This window comes from Anticarsia gemmatalis, chromosome 23 (assembly GCF_050436995.1).
Source record: "Anticarsia gemmatalis isolate Benzon Research Colony breed Stoneville strain chromosome 23, ilAntGemm2 primary, whole genome shotgun sequence".
Classification (NCBI taxonomy): domain Eukaryota; kingdom Metazoa; phylum Arthropoda; class Insecta; order Lepidoptera; family Erebidae; genus Anticarsia; species Anticarsia gemmatalis.
The window spans coordinates 7285843-7301973 of NC_134767.1; the positions used below are offsets into that span (position 1 = coordinate 7285843).

General features: G+C 36.2%; 2 protein-coding genes across 2 annotated transcripts in view; one reads left to right on the forward strand and one right to left on the reverse strand.

The window, feature by feature from the left end:
- The window catches only part of LOC142983047 (putative ferric-chelate reductase 1 homolog), a 37016-nt gene extending 23344 nt beyond the window's left edge, over window positions 1–13672 (forward strand). The window contains exons 2-13 of the mRNA XM_076129844.1: window positions 4108–4211; window positions 4556–4738; window positions 7679–7851; window positions 8184–8340; window positions 8721–9195; window positions 9927–10098; window positions 10410–10467; window positions 10666–10819; window positions 11018–11110; window positions 11403–11515; window positions 11952–12065; window positions 12543–13672. Of these exons, the coding sequence (XP_075985959.1) occupies window positions 4119–4211; window positions 4556–4738; window positions 7679–7851; window positions 8184–8340; window positions 8721–9195; window positions 9927–10098; window positions 10410–10467; window positions 10666–10819; window positions 11018–11110; window positions 11403–11515; window positions 11952–12065; window positions 12543–12671 (1914 nt within the window). The 5' untranslated portion in view covers window positions 4108–4118 and the 3' untranslated portion in view covers window positions 12672–13672. The remainder of the gene's footprint in view (window positions 1–4107; window positions 4212–4555; window positions 4739–7678; window positions 7852–8183; window positions 8341–8720; window positions 9196–9926; window positions 10099–10409; window positions 10468–10665; window positions 10820–11017; window positions 11111–11402; window positions 11516–11951; window positions 12066–12542) is intronic.
- A 138-nt stretch (window positions 13673–13810) lies between these two features.
- On the reverse strand, window positions 13811–15800 carry PolE2 (DNA polymerase epsilon subunit 2). The gene has a single exon (XM_076129845.1). It carries the CDS (start codon window positions 15671–15673, stop codon window positions 14096–14098), a length of 1578 nt encoding a protein of 525 aa, XP_075985960.1. The 5' UTR covers window positions 15674–15800; the 3' UTR covers window positions 13811–14095.
- Between the last annotated feature and the right edge of the window lie 331 nt (window positions 15801–16131).

Sequence of the window (16131 nt, forward strand, 5' to 3'; positions counted from 1 at the left end):
TCGCAATCGCAAAATTTGTGACGAAAGAATCTGCTAGGTATCCATGTGTGTACAACACAACACATGGATAACTTTTAGCAGATATTTACTTTACTAAATATTAATGCATTCCCTTTTAGGGGATTCTATTACTATAGCTACTGAACAAATTTACATAAAACCTGGAGAAACACATGACTTATCACGCGGACAAAATGTCGGGCAAAAGCTAGTAGTCTATAAATAATACAACTCTTTGCAATCTGGTCGACATTGGCTATATAAGTGATTAGTAATCAGGCCTAACCTTGCGTTAAAGCTTGCAATGTCACAGGCATCGTTACAGTAATGCGTGTCAAACTGTAATATTTGTGTTATTGCTGTTACAAGAACACTTCACACCGAATAATTATGTTTTACATGTTATTTACTCCATTAACGGGCTGAGGCTTGTTTTTTACGTTATCACAAAACATAATGTGCCTCAGAAACAGGGAATCTATCTATCGTATGGTTATTGGTCAACCTAATGTCAAAATTGTTCAAGCCGCCCGAAATGCCTTTGAAGTGGCTTAACGTCTGTTATCTAAATTGACAACAACCGAGACCGACTTTTTACGTGCCCTCCTAAGCACGGAGACGCTCAGTTCAAATACCACTATGCGGTCACCCATCTATGGAACCTGCTTAACCCACAGATCGTTCACCGACCGGTGAGCTCAACTGGCTATGGGCGCCTCGAAGGAATAAGAATAAGAAGTATAATTTTATCGGGAGTGACAAAACAAGAGATTAATTGTGGACCAATTAGCTTCACAAGCCACGTTTATGAGGCAATGTTAGTGATAATATTATAAACAGATGAAAGTAAAAATCCTTTTTTAAAGTAAATTTATATAAATGTACAGTTACTGTTTCTGAGGTTTCTCTTTTTACGTATATTCACTTTTAAGTTGCGAATTTCACCGGAATGTTGTTTTTACAAGTATTTTTTAAAGTAGCGCCTGCGATCTGACCAAAGCAGCTTATTTTAATATCTTAGGCACATAATTAATTAAGTAGTCCCGAATTCATAAATTCTCTAAATATTACTAAACTATCCAATCTTAAAAGAATACATGTGTAAGCATTAAAAGCAGCTGAATCCCACACCCTACTTCTCTTCGTCTTTTAAGATAAATATTAACATTACTTCAGCTATTCCTAAATAAGTCAAACCAAGGTTTACTACCAAACATTTTAATTTCACAAAACACACATATGTCTCCTTGATAGTGTAACAGGAAATATTTTACCTAGCTAATACAATACCTACTTGTGCAATAATCACAAAGCACAGGTATGCGAAACCTTCGAGGTCGACCGGTTGACCGCGCGTTAGAACTGGAGATTAATATTACTACCTTGATCAGTTCCGGCGTATTAAGAAATGTATCATTAATAGAACTGACATGGACTGCATGTGGTCATAGAATCCGGCAGCTGATTTTTCCGGAAAGATTGACTGGCTTAATTCAGACGATAATGGCCGAAAGCTTAGAACAGTCCTTGTATGCAATGTTCACGGCTGGCAAAGGTGTCCAAATTCAGAATTAAAAACATCCCTGACCCGCAGGCTTATGCTGCTTACAAAGACCTGGTTATAATATTATTAAATACACTTAATTATTAATCTTAAAGCCAAGGCTTTTCAATAAAATGTTGGACTACTTATAGCAGTGGAATTCATTGCTGCTAGCACTGATATTAACTTTGATTTCTGATTCAATTATAGATAGCCAATGGGAGCTCTGGACATTCTGCCATCGTTCCACAATTTGTATGAAGCGTAAGCGTACAGTTCTAACGACAAAAATGATGTTTATTGCGTCTCGAATTTCGTGTTGAAATTCGAGACACAATAAACATCATTTTTCTTGTTAATGCTACAGTCAAGTAGGTACAGGTTAAAGTGCGGAACAAACTGTCGTCTTATAAAACTTTAAAATACGACTAAAGTAGAAAACTAGGTAGCAATCTCTAAATGCGTATAACAAGACAATTTCTTAGAAAATCCCACTAAAAAGCTTGTTACTAAAACAGCATGAGATCTATCGAATCACGATTTTCTGCTATGAATTAAATACCCCTATCAGATTTAGCAACTAGCCGGAAAGTAAGTTGCAAATAAAATATGACTACATTTTTATTTATGGTAACGGTAACACCACATTGAATAGTTAACTGTATAAGTATTTTAAAATATAATAACAGGAAGCTTAAAACATTTGTTTGTAAACAAAGTCGTAATTCATTTCGATTTTGTTCAATTGGCACCAATTAAGTGTAATTTGATCATACTCCTTATTGCCAGTCGCAATCATAAAAATCTATTTGACAATCACGCTTATTCATTTAGATCGAACGAATTAAGAAACAAGGCAAGTAAGGTACCTACTCGTATACTTACTATCAATGTACATCAGTAGCGCAATTCTTTTCAGTCGGTACTATCGAGTATCAAGAGTTTGACACTTAAAAATGTACTGCCAAAATAGTTCTTACCGAGCCCGGTAGAGGCGTTAAACAGTTTTTCGTGTAAAATTTCTCGATAGCTAGCCGGTTGTCGGTAGTCGATAGTAGTAGAGATTCGAGCTACAGTAGCAAAATTCTCTACAGTCATTACTGTCGAGTATCGAGAGTTTGACATTTAAAATGTACTGCCAAAATAGTTCTCACGGAGCCCGGTAGAGGCGCTTAACAGATTTCCGTGTAAAATTTCTCGATAGCTAGCCGGTTGTCGGTCGTCGATAGTAGTAGAGAATCGAGCTACAGTTCAATGATACACAATACGAATGAATGGCACTTCGCAACGTATAACAAATGCTTTCCGTCTCATCCAAGGAAGTTAAACTTGTAACAAGAACGGAAGGAAATCTGCTGAACACTTATCTCGCAATCGTACTGTCAATTAAACAACCGATTAAACTTAATAAATGCCAGAACGGTACTTCAACTTGTGTAGCCTTTATATAGTAATGATATACCGAATGATGAGGAAATATAAATCGAAGGTTGTAATGACTTAAAAAATCGTTTTCCCTAAAAAAGTTCCTTGAAAGACAAGTTTGAGTCTACCATTGGATTCATACTTAGTGTATATAATTTTGCCTGGCTTACCCTCGGTTTCTGAGTACCAACATTAAGCGGTAGTTTATCTATTCAATAGCGTTTAAACTCATACAAGAAACGCTATTGAATAGATAAACTAGCGTTTAAACTCATACACAAAACGCTATTGAATAGATAAACTACCGTTAAATGTACCTCAGAATCCGGGGGTAAGTGAAGCAAAGCACAGTAAAATGTTTGTACTATAAGAGGAGTGTCGAATTCTGACCTGTTACTGAAATATTTTCATAGACTTTGGACCTCTGTGATCTGTATCTAATCACTGAACTCAATCAATCTGTGTTATATTATATGAAAATGTTATCTTACAAAATGCCTACAAAAGGCCTCAATCGTGACAAAAACTAGACTATATTAGTAGGACCTTAAACCGGTGACGTCACGCTATTCCCTTCACTTCGCGCAATGACCTCACTTCCTCGTGCATGACACGAACGTGATCTTCCGTTCCTTTTTCTCAAGTCAAAGATGGATATATCTGTCTCCTTTCTTTTTATTGTTGGAGTAACAACAAACATTCTGACCCGTGGATTGTATCTTGAGCAGGTATAAGGTTCTGCTTCAATGAGAATGTTTTGGTCGAGACGTTCTACAATTTTAATTGTTTAAGATGATTATTTGCGGCAGATTTCCGGGAACATTAATTGCTAAAATTACTTTAAATTACAGTAATTTAATTTTTAACGGCAGCAAAGTTCACACGACTTTAATGTTATTATTTGCAACCAAACAGATAATCTCAATATAACACTCTATTGATTGTTGATTCAATTTTAAAATCTAGAGCACTATTTCTGAGGTTTCCTATTGATGTTTTCGACCGTCAAAGCGATAAATTCTCAAATCGGATCAACTACAATCGAATCTCGAAATCTACCTGATCATTAAAATCTAGGCTTAAATATTGTAGTTCTAATGTAGGTATATGTTACTTAATGGTCAATTTCTTCTTTCCAGGAGCAGTCACAATGTTACCGAGGAAAAGAAGTGCGGTGCTGGCGCTCACGATATTGGCGTTGGTGAAATATTCAGAGCAATACAGTTCCGGAGCACCTTCCGGGGTGAGTTTGATATCACACTATACATTAGCTTTCATACAACGGGCTCTCAGAATAAAAGAGTGCAATTCCAGGCTTATTGAAGAATAACAAAAGAATGTGAAATCAGCAACTAGGCAAAATTCGATCTTCATAATCTCGTCTATAAAGCTAGAACTGTTAGGTCTTCACAATGAAGTGTTTTTGATATTTTGTCCCTACATTACTTATTGCCTTCGTAAGCCTTTTATACACACAAAACAGTATAATTTGAATCCTCCTAAAGTTATCTTAAGCTTTGTTACCCAATTCACCTAAAACATCCACATTTGTTAATTGTGTTATTGAGTATCTCTTTAACTTTTCAGGCATGTGTAGACCAAACTCCTCGCCACGAGAACATACCAGCACAGTCGACAGCGCCGCCATATTTAATTCTGACGTCATCAGCTCAAGTACGCCAGGGTGATACTCTCGATGTGACAGTGGGAAGCCCGGCGGGCGCGCCTCTACCTATTGGAGGGTTCATCCTGCAGGCCAGGCAAATACAGGTACAGAACTAAGTTAAATTGGATTTAATATGAAGATAGGGACTTCTTGTCGATACTTACATTTTATGACCAGTTTTTCTAATCAAATATAGGTATTGCAAGGTTATCCTTTCTTCCGTATTAAAGAGTTTTCATTGCGGACCTGGAATTTGATAAAAATTTTTGAAAGAACTTCGATCTTTTATGTTTCAGACAATTTCGTAAAGTTAGCCTTTCGATTGCAGATAATAGTATGTTGGGAGTATTCGAATAAAAATATGCAATAGTGTACCTACCTTAATATTGTATCTTTGCAAGATAAATATCGTGAAATAGCCTGTTAGAAATTAGCATCCATGACTATAATCGCTGCCAATTGTTAACTTTCCGCTATAACAACCACGGTTCCTTAAAAAATCCAGCAGTGCTGGCACCTAACGGTATTATTTATCAGGTTTTTCAACCGGATTTAAAGTCTGCTGAGTGAGTACCGTGACGGATGTTTTTTGTGTTTGTCGAAGCATGAACGAGTGGTCACCCAGAGTACACTGACAGGAGTATCGCATTAGCAAATTATGTTTTCTTAAAATGATACTCGTGGAAACGATTACTGGTTTACTGGAGCGAATCACCGAGAATTTCGAACTTTTTTATTTGAGTAGATACTTACCTTCTTGAACAGTATGTGTATTGTGTTAGACTATTTATTCTTGAAGTAATCTGAGATATAGGAATAATCAAGATCGCGTTTCGCGCAGGTTACACTGGCCAGAGAACTCATTTTTGGTTAAAACAAGAAGAATGATTTTTGACTATTGGCAGATGTAAACGTTAGGTTCAAAAAAACATTTTAGGTAGGTACACACAAATTATACACGCTATAAATACAGGCTAAATTAGGTAGGTACACGGAAAAGCATGGATCTCCTGCGGAAAAGACAAATAAAAATATAGTTTACTAGGAATGCATCCTTACAAAACCATTGCTATATTCTGATGCTTTATCAAGCTCAAATCGTCTTTAGATCAAGCAAATCAATTCACATGTTTTTGTAGTCACTTAGTCAGTAGACTGTAGCCTTACAGCAATAAGTAATCCTTGTAGGACGATTCGCATAGCTACGCTCTGCATTGTACAATTTTGGATTGATTGAGTGCTACCAGTAATACCGGTTTGACCGTTTTGTCAGTCATTTGACCTGCATCTGACAGTCTTGATGCTTACAAAATGAATATTAATTAAAATACTAGATCGCGTGTGTGAATTATGTAAGAGTTGCGTATGGAAGCATTACAGTAGGCTTTTTAAAGCAATTAATTAGTGTGGTGCTGACCGTTTGTTGGTATTTGAACTGAGTGAATTTATACGTCTACAGCAGAGGTCGTCAAATGCGGCCCTCGGTCTGTACCAGTTTGGCATAGGACTTACCCTGCTGGACCATTGTTAGGAAGATTTCAAGCACCCTCTAGGCTATGAATAAAAAAAAAGAAAAGATCTAGCTTAATACTAAAGAACTCAGCGTTTACTTACTGGCACGTACTCTTAGGTCTTAGGTCTTATCCAAAGTAAGGCCGCTTAATCCATACACGTCCCGTTAAAAATTGTAAATGCGGCTCGCAGCTGGTTTCATTATCATTGAATAAAAAACCAAATAACTAGTAAGGATGATTCTGAGGAACAGCACTCTTTTATTTTTTTATTATGTACATAGATTAAATAATTAAATAGAAATGTTTGTTGCTGCAGTAAGATAATGCTAATCCTTCTTATAAATGTGAGATTGCAATTCAAATCTTGATGGTTGCGCAAGTGAGTCGACTGTTTTAATTTACATACCTAGTCATTGAGCCAGTTTGCAAAATATAATTATATTGCCACTGCCACATTTTTGTTTGTGTGTTAAACGTGTTAAACTCAAAAAGTACTGAACATATTTAATTAATAAATAGATAGATTTGTTTCTGAGTAAGGTTTTATTAGGTACACCATTTACCATTAACTTTGTATAACTTTGTGTAAACTTTCTTTAAAACATTAAAAATACATGGCTGCTAGGTTTATTGAGAACAATGTCTGTCAGTTTTCTATGGGTAGGTACTCGAGTCATTGTAAAAGTGCGAACTACGTCTGAAAAGAATCATAGGGATGTATAAGTATGAGTAAGAGTCCAATAAAATGACATGACGTAATTCGCAGGTTTGTAATGGCCCGAGTATAGTGCTTTATATTTAGTCCACATATGATTAATGAATGCAATGTAAACACGATTACGTGTGGTTGTAAATCATAACAAAGTTAGACGTTTAGACAAGGACACACTAATGTCCCTGCTCTTAATTACTTCTATAATGTTAAGGAAGCTAGCATTTTAAATTGCATTTTGAATTAATTTACATTTTGTCAAGGTGCCTACTAATTTTAGACAAGTCCTTATCCACAACAAACAATTAAGCAAATTAGTCAACTAATTAAGTTTTAGTGAAACTATCCAATGTAGCAATCATAAAGGGAAATCACTGTGTTATTTATCCAGGAATAACATATTTCTCTTGAGGGCTTCGTACCTAAAAGGTGAAAACGGAACCCTATTACTAAGCCTCCGCTGTCTGTTTGTCACCAAGCTGAATCGCATAACCGTAAAAGATAGGAAGCTGAACTTTTCTCAAAATTTCTGTTGCCGATATATCATCATTTTTTTTTTAAATAGGTATATAAATGGGGTCCCCAATTCCCTAAGCAATGAACGTGTTCTTTTCGTATTTATTTTATTATGACGGTACGGAACCCTGTGTGCGCGAGTCCCGAGTCGCACTCGGCCGGTTTCAAGCAGTACCTACTTATGTAATAAAAACACTGATGCCATTGACATAAGGTGCTACCACTAAGCATTAAGTATTTACCACCCCTTAAAAACATTTCTACGGGCCTATAACTTAAAATTGCTTCTCCATTCTTTCCAGAACCCGGACATTATAGTAGGTAAATTTATTGGCGTGCCAGACTCATCTAAAGTGCATATGACGACTTGTACTAGCGACAATGATACGGTGACGCACTCCTCGCCTGAAGACAAGCCAGCCATGACCTTCCAGTGGCAAGCGCCTGATGACTTCCTTGGAGGAGTTGAGTTCAGGTGAGGTTTCTGTCTAATTTAAGAGAGTTTTTGAGTCCGACATATACTATTTACTTATACATAAATAAAGATATAGATAATATCAATCTTATGGTCATTTAATTAAAGTTTAGAAGGCCGTATTGATATATTTACTTAACAATTAGGTAACAGCATCCATTCAAAATTTATATACCTAAGTATGTGATGGAGTAGCTCAGTAGCTAGACAATCTCTGATTAGATCACCCCGAGATTCAGGTATGGATACGTTTGGTAAAAGATTTTTGGTTTTAAGTCTTAAGATTCTTGCAGCCACCAAATTGAGGATAATCAATCCTTTATATTTTACAGAGCCACTGTAGCTCAAAGCTACGCGACATTCTGGAAGAACGTGGAGTCTCCTTTAGTGGAGGTAGTGACTCGGGACACGGTGGTCAGTACGTCTGCACCTGCTGCAGCAGCTCCAGCTGGCACTATGGCTCCCCCACCGGTTATTATGGAGAGTAAGGTATGAAGGTCCTTATAAATAAAATTATGATCGGGAACACTTGATTGAAGTAGGAAGTAAAAAAAGCATAGGATCCAATATCGTTTCTTACTTTATTAATTAGTCATTTTCTGGCGATACCGTAGCATTTGAGATAGAAGAAACTAGTTACTACCTATTGCCTCATTTTAGTGCTGACATCCTAGACACAATAGAAAGGCACAATGTTGTCACACTGATCAGTGTTCCAGTATAGTCGAATTTAAGTTAATATCGGACACAAGTTTTCAACTAACCCAATATATAGCTAAATTATTTGGGATCCAAAATTATTAACTAACTTTAAGCCAAAAGATTTTGTACAGTAGGTAATCTAAAGCCACCAATATTCCTTATTTCAGCCAAAACAAGAAGCCCGTCCCCTCGACGTAATCTACCAAGGATGTGCTGACACAAAACTTTGCTTTGGAGTGCCCCAAAACTGCATTTCCAAAGGCGACTGCAAGGCTATCGTAGCGGTCTTTGTCGCTGGAGACCAGTATACCTTCGAACTGCAAGCTCCTGGCAACCCGAAATACGTTGCAGCAGGTCTTAGTATGGACAACAAGATGGGAGACGACAGTGCTATGGAATGTGTAAGAAATGATAACGGAAGGGTTAATCTTTACACCTCATGGACGTACCCTAAAGACGATCCTTATGTTAGTCGCTCAGATTCGCCTCAAGAAATCGTACAGTTGCAAGAATCTTCCATCATTGATGGAAAATTGTACTGCAAGTTCAAGAGAGATGTCGTCTCCGTTGTGAAAGGACAGACCTTCGATTTAGCGAACAATATGTACAATTTGATGGTCCTAGCTGGTAACTCGATGAAAGGTTGGTGTTTTATTTTAATTTCTTAATTTATAAGGCTAATAGGCTAATTTTATTTTTGGATTCTTTTATGTGCTAATGTTTCCGGTTCAGTGGCGTAATTACAGGGTGGCAAGTCGGCAAAATGCCACGGGCCCCCAGCCGGAAGAGGCCCCTGATCAGAGAAAAATCCCAACTCATTTTTTTTTATTTATCATACATTTAAGCTTTTCCATACTGGGGGAGGAGGTCCATCTGATGAATTTGCCACGGGCCTCGAACGGTATAGTTACGCCACTGTTCCGGTTAGTTGGCTAAGCGAAAAATTTGCAAAAAGCAAGTTAATTTCGTAAAATGTTGACTTCACTTATCTAATTAGCATTTCTTCGAAACTGGATTTCGAAAATTTGCTATCATGGTAATTGTAGGTCACTACAGTCATATTGTGTAACATTTTCATGACGATGTCAATGTTGATGAAAAAATTAAATCGTGAACACTAAAATTAAAACATTTAATTAGATGATTACATAAAAAAAAAACACGAGCAGAGCATGGCTCGTCAGTTAAGTCTTTATATATATTTTTTTTATCGGAGGAATGGCATTCATAACTAAGATTTATAACCTTTTACTTATGTTTAGACTATTCATGACCTATCCATATTGCAGAACATAGACGTTGTAAGCAGTAGGTAGGTACACTAGGTACCTACCCACTATAAACTTAATTTTCAACCATAATTTTTTTTTCAGACGCGAACCGCGTAGGTTTCCACGACATCGCCTACGAAGCGACTGGCACGCCACAAGCATTAGCTGCTGTGGGTACCGCGGCTGCTGGATCCAAACTACTGCTGAAATTGCACGGTTGTTGCATGGTGATCGCCTGGCTCGCTACCTCGTCACTTGGATTGCTGCTTGCTAGGTATGCCTAAAGATTATTAGTCCTTCATTTTCTTACGTGTTTATATAAAGTAAATCCCTGCAAAAATAACTCTCGTGCCGCGAGCACCTTTACAAACATACAATACTGGCTACAAAAATGACCATACCGGAAAAATCGCTATTGTGGTTCGCACAAATATTTTTTCTATGAGAAACGAACTCTTGATCTCCGAACGTAATGGTATATCGTACCTTAAACACTAGGGTAGTTACTGTTAAATTATTCTAATGACTCTCTCTTACCGTATTTCAGCACAAAACATTACTAATTGTTTAACTATCCCTTTGCAGATATTTCAGACAGACCTGGGTTGGCAAACAATTGGGCGGCAAGGACATCTGGTTTGCTGTAAGTATACCATCTAATTTATGATTCCGCTTATTGTTACTATTCCTAGTGGGGGCAAAAACCCTCTGAATCGATTCCTGATAATTTTGTAGAAATTTTTGTTGGTGTCTATTTCAGAACACTTCTGCTCAAATGTAAGCTCAGATCTTTAAACAAGGATATTTTCTTTATTTTTAACATATATTTTTTCTATTTCAGTGGCACAGAATATTCATGGTTGGTACGTGGTTGCTGACTGTGGTCGGTTTTATCCTGATCCTCATTGACGTTGGAGGCTGGTCGTACGCGGGAGGCAACCCTCACGCCGTCACTGGAATCATCACTGTCATTCTCTGCTTCATTCAGCCTATTGGTAAGATTCTTTATTTCTTTAGAACATACTCAATAGTCAACTGTTCAATGAATGAGATCAAAAAATCAACTTAATGCTTCGACTTGACTTCGTCGAGTAATTTCATTCAATGCATTTATATATTTTTTGTTATGTTGGTATTCTAAACCTTAAGTAACAAGTATTTAAATGTTCCTTATATTTTAATTGTTTTCATAGGTGCATACTTCAGACCGCACCCAGGCACTAAGAGGAGGCCGATATTCAACTGGGTTCACTGGGGAATTGGCAACGCCGCTCATATTCTTGGAAGTAAGTACATACCTTCTTTACACATAACTTAAGAAGTATTTACCTATGGACGCTAAGAAACTAGTTGAAAACGACTATAGAGCCAATTCCCTTAATGTAATTAACGCCAACTAGCGAAGGTACTTGAACCAAGTAGGATTCACAGATGACATTAATAATCCTGAATCATTCTGTCGATGCTCAATCTAATAAATATATAATTTCAATCATTAATATCTACGTGTTAATAATTTCGTCATACGTTTGCGTTTGTTGTATAAGATATACCTAATATTTTTTGTGTATTTTCCAGTCATCACAATATTCCTGGCGGTGTACCTACCAAAGGCTGAACTACCACCATGGAGTGTGTACATTCTCGCTGCGTTCGTAGCCTTCCACGTTGTCATGCACCTTGTGCTTTCTGTAAGTATCTCCTATATTATATACTATCGTCATAGTTAATGTATTGTAAGTTTGCCGGTTGACTTGCTTTGTGCCTACTGAAGCTATACACAAGTCACCTGCAAACCGTTTCTGAACGAAAAGAGGAGCTTATTTCATAGCTTGCTTACTGCAGGTTACCGATAGATCTTGCCTGTTTTATACTGAAGACAAGTAAACAATGGTTTTTAGTATAATTTGCTTTTCCCACATGCTAAGACGCTTCTATTTCGTCAAACACGTTCACCGATTATCCATTTATTTCACCTAAAATCTCTACATTATAAAAAAAGTAACACTAACAAACACACTGAATCTTGATCTTATTACTGAACTATTTCAAATTTAATAATATTTTGAGTACAACATCATCCAAACTTTGTACGGAGCAGATACTAACGTTAGTTGTATTGTTTAGTTCACGGTGTGCGTGTCGGACGGTCGCATCAGCAACGGTCGCATCAACACGTTCCCGATGAAGGACATGGGCTCGCGCCAGCCCACGCAGGTGGATCGCAGCACCGACGCGCCTGTTAGTATGCTTACTGCTTTATTTGCGAATACCCTCGAGTTCAAAGATTATTTGGGGTCTTGGAACTATTTACCTGGTGGCAAAAGGCCAGTAGAAAAAAAAATTGAATACCATATTGTAGTGAGAGTCTGCCAGCTGCTGCTTTAATTTGGAACCAAGACTTCAGGATTGCTCAATTTTCCGTTAAATTGGACATTTCTATAGAGGCCGATTACAGTTTAGCAATCAAGCCTAGTTCATAGGAAATAATGCATGTTTTTCAATGCATTATTTCCTATGAACTAACTATTTAATTATAAGGAAACTTCTTGTCACTGTGAAACAGACAATGACTTTAATTCTTAACAGTTCCAAGAATTAAGTACCTACCAACAAAATTTTATGTGGTAATGATTGATAAATCGAAATAAGTGAAACACAAAATATGAGTTTATAGATTCTGAATAAACTATTCTAATTTATATCTTTTTCTTCCAGTTCTCAAGTTTCCGTCGCCTACTCCTCGGCATCTACGCGCCAGTGATTCTAATATTCGCCATCGCTATGATCTGCCTCGTAGCTCTAGCGCCAATTGGAGAAGTCTACGACACCATCCTCGGTGCTTAATACATTGCGTTGTGACTTAGTTATAAGAAAGAATTAATGTAAAGAATGCAAGCAAACGATACTGAACAAAGATAAATTACCGATCAAAGACGGCTACATAATTTAACAAGTGCCTTCATATTAGTCACTTTGTTTTGATATAGTTTTGCCAAGAATTAATCATTGATGGCTGGGCCTTGTATCTTAATAACAATAATCCTTTTTTTATTTATATTTGTATGTTCTTTGGTGCTAAGTGAAAGGTGCCCCTGAATATAAATTATATACTTCAAGAGTTAAGTCCAAAGTCTACTCTTATTCAGTAAAAAACGAGGAAAATAAGCACAAAATAAATGTAATATTTTTAAGTATTGCGTTAAATGTTTGCACAAGCTGATTCTCTCTAGGTATATGTGTAATATCGTGTATGTATATTTTGATTTTTGTATTGTATAATGTATATATATGTTGTTGTCGATAGAAAGTCGTTTTGTAAATCATTTTTTTAAGAGAATCATGGTCAGAGATGAATTTTGTGATTTGCTATTTACATGTAATATAAATAAAAACGTTATTGTTAATTGAAATGAATCCGTCCATAATTAGATTTTATCTATAATATTCAAAATTTATTCACATAAGATGTTAAATGCATTGCAAAAAGTCTTGAAGTAAATAATGGTAATAAATACGAGTATAAACAATAGTTTTTTTTCTCAATATTAGATGAATCTATCAAAACAACATTAAGAATCTATAATATATAAGCTAAGTATTTTAAGAGATTCAATTAACAATATAAAAAAATATGAACCAAATTTTCGTCTAGTATTTTACAAGTTGAATTCTAGTACTGGTACCCAAACTAAAAACCCTGTATGATTGAAAATAAAAACCTGAGTAAGTATTTAGTTTTTAAGATAAATTGTTGACATGATGTTGTTAGAATTAAGTAATTTAATCCAAAAATAAGGAGATAGTGTAAATATAGTTTTCAGGACAATTAAAACTAATATTAAAAATTGTGTTTCATTTATTTTCAAGTACAAAATTATAATTTATCCTTTAAAATTATTCAATTAAGAATGGTATTGGAAACATTTCTTTATGGAGACATCATGATCATATAGACGCAAGGCAGGGTTTTAATATTTGCTCCAATTTGAATGCCATAGCTCCTGCAACTGTATTAAATAAATATAATGAATTATGAAGAAAGTAAATATATAGTATATCATATGCAAGCTTTGCAGTATGAATAACCAAAGTGTATTTATTACATTTTAGTTAATTTAATTGATACTTGTTACAAAACTAATGAATATAAAGTGGTTTTAAGATCAACATGTTTGTTTTTTCTTTCAAATACTGTTTTTATTTAGGTACACTGTGACCTAGTTATAACACCACATTCATTTTTGTCATTTACACTTCACCAAAGTCCATCACATTTCATCTTTCGGTATTTGAGAATCTTCAACAGTCCGTGTCGCAGGCACATACACTTTAAACGAGAATTCCGTACGAGGGAATGATCCTGGATTGACTACATGACAGTCTTTATAAGTCCTTGTAAATGGCTGGAAATGGTCCGCAACGACTACTAAATCGGGTAATGGATATAAGTTCATTGCGCTTGCGTGTCGCCAATATACTGGTTGGACTCGTAAAGACGTAGGTGTAAGGCAACATTGACTTAGCAAAGTCTTTGTCAAGTGATCCGGTATGTCACCGGATTCAGGGAACCGTAAAGTATTTCTACACAGTTTCATCACCAAATCTTGTCTGAAGACTACAAATTCTTGTGTGCAATACTGAATGCGGCAAGGGTTTGAAGTAAATATTGCATTGTCGCCTAGTTTCTTCTTTATAACATCAGTTAGGTAGTCCGGTATTGGTGGCCGAGGGAGCACATCTGCAGCTGCTGGATCTGTCTTCCCAGGTACGAATATAAACTTGCATTTTTCTTGTAAATTTTTAAACTGACAAATTAAATCAGCCAATTCATTCAAGGCAATTTTGAACTCCTGTTTGTGTAAATAGGTATATGTGTAGGACAAGAATTCTCCCATAAATACGATTGCTATTGGAGGGTACTCATCAAATCCAGCGAAAAGCTTCTTCAAACTGTCCATTACTTTTGCTAAGTCCAGCCATACTTCAGACAGGAAGACAAAAACTCCATCTTGATTTTCTTTTTCAATTTTCAATAGTGCTTTAGAGTTCTTTAAAGAATTTTTCGATTTACCACCAAACAAATTTAAATTGCCAAAATATGGTGCCGATTCTTCTCTACTCTCAATAGGTGGTTGAACAAGTCCCGTAACATGTAGAGTTTTGTCTTCGTAATAACCCTCAGCTAGTACAAAACTATTTTCGGTGAACAGACCAGAATGATACCTGGCTTGTGTTAGATCTAAGAGAATGGAACCGGTTGGGTCTTCTAGATGATACTTTCGTTCTACAATCTGAGATATTAACCCTAGTACTACTACTTCGTCAATCTTACTGGAACAACTCAATAGATACTCTACTTTACGTAACTGAAAACATTTTTCACTATCAGATGATGATAAAGGATCAACAGTGAACAATTTGTTTCGTAAAGTTCTTTGCCAAATCGTAGTGTACCTCTCGAGCATATATTGAGCTTTCCACTTCGGTTCCGGGAACAAACATATCGTATTACTCACGTCTTTGACGAATTTCTTCAATTCATGGTCGTAACAAAGTTTTGGTACGCTGAATCCGTCGATCACGTTTAAAATAGTCTCGTTTTCTTCCAGTCCGGACGTCGAACACTCTTTGTAGGCTGTTTCTAGGTGTTCCTTCTCTAATATAGGTTGAGACAAACACTGGTGAAGCAGATGAGTGGTGAGTTTGTCCAGCATCCTCTGACGTTCATCCTGTGGTAGCAGCATTAACTGCTCAGCAACAAAAGTGCTCGCCTCTCTTCGTATAGTAAAGCCACTGAGTTTAAACGCCGTATTCACTTCTAAGCGTATCTTTTGTAAATCTCCCATTGCTGAGTTGTTAGTTTTAACTTATATTAACAATATTTATCACAGAAATTAGGTTTTCAAAACTGACATCGCAAAAAGGCGCCAAATAAAAACAATAACAGCTGTCACTGACGTCTGATAGGCAGCATGTTTATGTGATGTTACGATCTTGTTTACAGACAACAGTCATAAGAGCACTGCATCTATCTTAATGTAAGCTTGCCTTTTAAAATCATAGACTTAGTGAATTTAAACTTCTATCTATATCTGTCATCACAAATAGTTTTTATTTAGCAAGCAATTTATTCCAAAACCCTTATCGACTTTGAACCTAAGTTATATCGCAATTTTATAAAATCGATTGCCAGTAAGCAACACAACAGCCTTTGTAAACAAAGCAAAACAATAGACGTTTAGTTATTCGCAAATGTAACGCGACGATGGCTTTAAAGCTATAATAGAGTTAATATTAGACAAAA

Excerpts from the sequence above, each read along its gene's own strand:
- PolE2 (XM_076129845.1), bottom strand. The coding sequence starts at position 15,673 with ATGGGAGATTTACAAAAGATACGCTTAGAAGTGAATACGGCGTTTAAA.